Below are 3491 nucleotides of genomic sequence, written 5' to 3' on the forward strand. Positions count from 1 at the left end.
GCGAGGTATCGAATAAACAGGATCCAATGATGGTCTGAAAGAAGCTGCGCTCAACCTAGCTCGGCTGTGGTGTGCATGGAAGTGTGTGAGTGTGCTTGTCCACTAAACAGATAACACAACGGAGTGTCCGTTTGTGACAGTCCCCCTCGAATTCTGTACAAAAAACCCTGAGCCCCGTAAGGTTGTTGGGACGGAATTCCCGTTATCCTTATCCTAGGGTCGATTCCGTAATAGGGTAGAGTATTCTGATAGGGCGAATTAGCGTTTGTCCTCTGGCTGTTCTGACGGTGCATGATCTCGACTCGGCCGCTGGCACATTGTCCGGAAACGCGATCACTTTGCACAAGGGCCAAACCGCTCTATTGTTCGCTGTGTCCTCAAGCAGACAGATATCCCCGATCTCCAGCGGTTTCGTCTTGCGTGGGAAACGTTTATGAGCCGTGGATAGGAACTGCAGATATTCCCCCTGATAGCGTTTCCAAAATGCATTAAGTAGTCTTTGTTGGTACTGGTAACGCTTCTGAAATATCGATCTTCCTTCGTCCGCTTTCGTGTGGGGCGTCAGGTCGTGCTGAGGCATGAAGGTACGTCCTCGTCTACCGTAAATGAGATCGAATGGACAAAGTGCTTCAACGTCGTCCGGACCGGTCGCCACTGGAGTCAACGGGCGTCGATTGACCATCGCCTCGACTCCCGTGAGTATGATTTCCAGATCTCGAAAATGTGGGATCGCTGTGCCTAAAATTCGCCTCAGCGGTTTTTTCACGCATCCGATTAGTCTCTCGAAATGGCCTCCGCTTTGCGGGCTGAGCGGTGTGTGGAAGGTCCATGTGATGAAGTTTTCAGCTAGGAGCTTCTTGATCGATCCGTCCCGAATATGTTCGTATATTGCCCTTATTTCTTTCGAAGCCCGTTGGAAAGAGAGTCCATTATCGCTGTTGATCGTTTCGACGAACGGGTACCGATTTATGAATTTCTGCAACGCACCTAAAACTTCGACTGTTGACAAGTCCGTTGTCAGTTGAAGGTGGACAGCCCGGCTCACGCAGCAATCGAACAGCAGAATATAGGCCTTCCCGGTCTCACCGGAATCCTTCTTGTAGCGATAGGGTCCTGAGAAATCGCAGCCTGCATGCTGGAACGGGTTCGCTTGTTCTATTCGAAATTTCGGGAGTGTGGCCATAGGCAGAGATGCCGCTTCTGCTCGGAAGATCTTGCAAGTGGTACATTCCGAAATGACTTGACGGGTTAGCTTCCTCGCGTGGAGGATGAGGAAATCCTTCCTCAATTCGTGGAGTGTAGCGGCAACTCCCCCCGAGTGAAAACATTTTCGCTCATGCGTATATCGAATTATCTGCTTGCAGAGACCTCCCCCTGGAGGGAGGATGATCGGAAATTTCTGATTGTCCGTCAATTGATCCGATTGAGTCAGTCGAGTCCTGCAGCGAATGAAGCCTTGTTCATCCATAAAGGGAGAATACTGGAATAGACAGCTGGTCTTTTTAAATTCCTGCAATTGGATTTCACTTCCTCCGAGAAATACGTTCCTTGGATCAGTTTGATGATCTCCGCTCTGGCTTCAAGCATCTCTTCAGGGCCGTACTGTTTTCGCGTTCCTGTCCTCTGCTGACAAGGCTCGTGGACTTGGTGAGCCTTTGAGCAGTCTTGCTTTTGCATCTTGGGCTTTCGTTTTTATGCGTTTCATAAAGGCCCAGAATCTGATCGTTTTCAACCACGATGAGAATAGATTCTCGAAAAATATCGGTTCTTGACCCTTCGCTGCCGAAGACAGGAAGCAACTAGAAATCGTCGGTGTCGCCTTTCGCTCCCTCTCCACGGCCGTCGGTGTGTCGCCGCTTCGGAGATTCAGTTCCACTCTAAAGGGAATCTCCTGAGGGTTCTTCAACCATGAAGGGCCCTGGGTCCAGAGACTCGCTTGTTTCGGGTCTGCGAGGTCTGAGCTCCGACGCGTGATCAGATCAGCTGGGTTATCTTCGCTTTTAACGTAGTTGAATGTGGCGTCGCCTATCAGCGAGCGGATCCTCCTGATCCTGTTCGCAACGTATGGTTTCCATTTTTCCGCGTCAGACCGCATCCACCCGATTACCGATGCGTTGTCGCAGTAGAGGTGGTGGGAGTGGATCGGGAATCCTAAGTGGTGTCTCAGGGCGGTCAACAACCTCGCTGCTAGAACCGCGCCGAGCACTCGAGTCTGTGTATCGAATTTGGCTTTTATTGGTGCCACCTTGACTTTCGCCATCACGAAAGAGACCCTTGGCTCGGTCCTTTTTCGAACTCGCGGATGTAGGCGACGGCTCCAAAAGATTCGAGCGACGAATCCGAAAATATTATAAGTTGGCGTATCGTTCGCTCGGCACCTGAAACTACGAGGCGGGGTATTGAAAATGTGTTTGTCTTCTCTAGCAATGCGACGAATTCGTTGTAGTAGTTCGTGTGAGTTTCGTTGAGTGGTGTGTCCCACGCGCAGCGCGCTTTCCACAGCGTTTGGAGGAGGATCCGCGCGTTCACGCTTGTTGGGTAGAGAATTCCACACGGGTCGAATATTTGAGATATTCCAAGAGAAGTTTTCTCTTGGTTGGAACGCCGCATGTCAGCGTCTTGAGCGCGCCTGACGTCGGCGCTGAAAGTGTGTCCGTCACCTGATTCCACTGTATTCCCAAGAACTTTCCGTTGCTCAGTGTCGTGGAAATTTCTGTGTCTGGAACGGGTGACATGTGACCGATGAACTCTCCGAGCTCGACACTGTTCGAGCTCCATTTCTTCAGCGGGAAGTGCGCCTCCTGGAAGACCTCGGATAGTAGTGATATTCGCTTCCTTGCTTGCTCCAGCGTGTCCCCTCCGGTGGTGAGGTCATCCATGTAGAAGGTATCTGATATTTCTTGGAGAAAATCGGCATGTTCGGGGTATTTTTTCTGTGCATGTTCCAAATGGAGCTTGACTCCTTGGCAGTGGAGGCTGGGGGAACACAAGAGACCGAATTCTAGACGTGTGGACCAAAATTCCTTTGGTTTCGCCGAAGGATCATTCGAGATTCCGAGTGGCCAGAAGAAACGGAGAAATGTTCTATCGGTCTCCGCCATTCGGAACTGGAGAAATGCCCTTTGAATATCAGCTGTAACAGTATATTTGTGTTGTCTGAACTTCATGATGACCTTGATAATATTTGGAAGAAGATTCGGACCCTGATGTAGTACATCATTCAGTCCTGCCAAATTTGAACACCTCGCACTCGCATCTTTGACGATTCTCGTTTTGAGCTTTAGGGGCGAGGACGGATTTGGCTTGAAGACTGCCTGTACGGGGAGGTAATGTGCTGGTTGTCCTGGCCCCCTTGGAAGAGCCTCTTCCGCGAATCCGGCTTCGAGGCTTGCCTTGATTTCCTCATCCACGGCTCGGAGTTTGACCGGATCTTTCCTCAATTTTGACAGCAGAGAAAAGAGCCGCGAACGGGAGAGCTTCTCGTTGTCGCC

At 50.7% G+C, this 3491-nt stretch overlaps 1 protein-coding gene across 1 annotated transcript; it reads right to left on the minus strand.

Annotated features, from left to right (window-relative positions):
• Positions 1 to 208: 208 nt before the first annotated feature.
• On the minus strand, positions 209 to 2260 carry LOC100900439 (uncharacterized). Its single transcript, XM_003740121.1, has 2 exons — positions 1604 to 2260; positions 209 to 1480 (listed from the first exon to the last, which is right to left on the minus strand). The coding sequence occupies exons 1-2, from the start codon at positions 2258 to 2260 to the stop codon at positions 209 to 211; spliced, it is 1929 nt and encodes a 642-aa protein (XP_003740169.1).
• Positions 2261 to 3491: the final 1231 nt, after the last annotated feature.

Source organism: Galendromus occidentalis, unplaced genomic scaffold, assembly GCF_000255335.2.
Source record: "Galendromus occidentalis unplaced genomic scaffold, Mocc_1.1 scf7180000076736, whole genome shotgun sequence".
NCBI lineage: Eukaryota > Metazoa > Arthropoda > Arachnida > Mesostigmata > Phytoseiidae > Galendromus > Galendromus occidentalis.

Excerpts from the sequence above, each read along its gene's own strand:
- LOC100900439 (XM_003740121.1), bottom strand. The coding sequence starts at position 2,260 with ATGGCGAAAGTCAAGGTGGCACCAATAAAAGCCAAATTCGATACACAG. Across the intron at positions 1,481-1,603 it reads AGGACAGGAACGCGAAAACA|TATTCTCCCTTTATGGATGA; the intron begins GTACGGCCCTGA and ends TGTCTATTCCAG.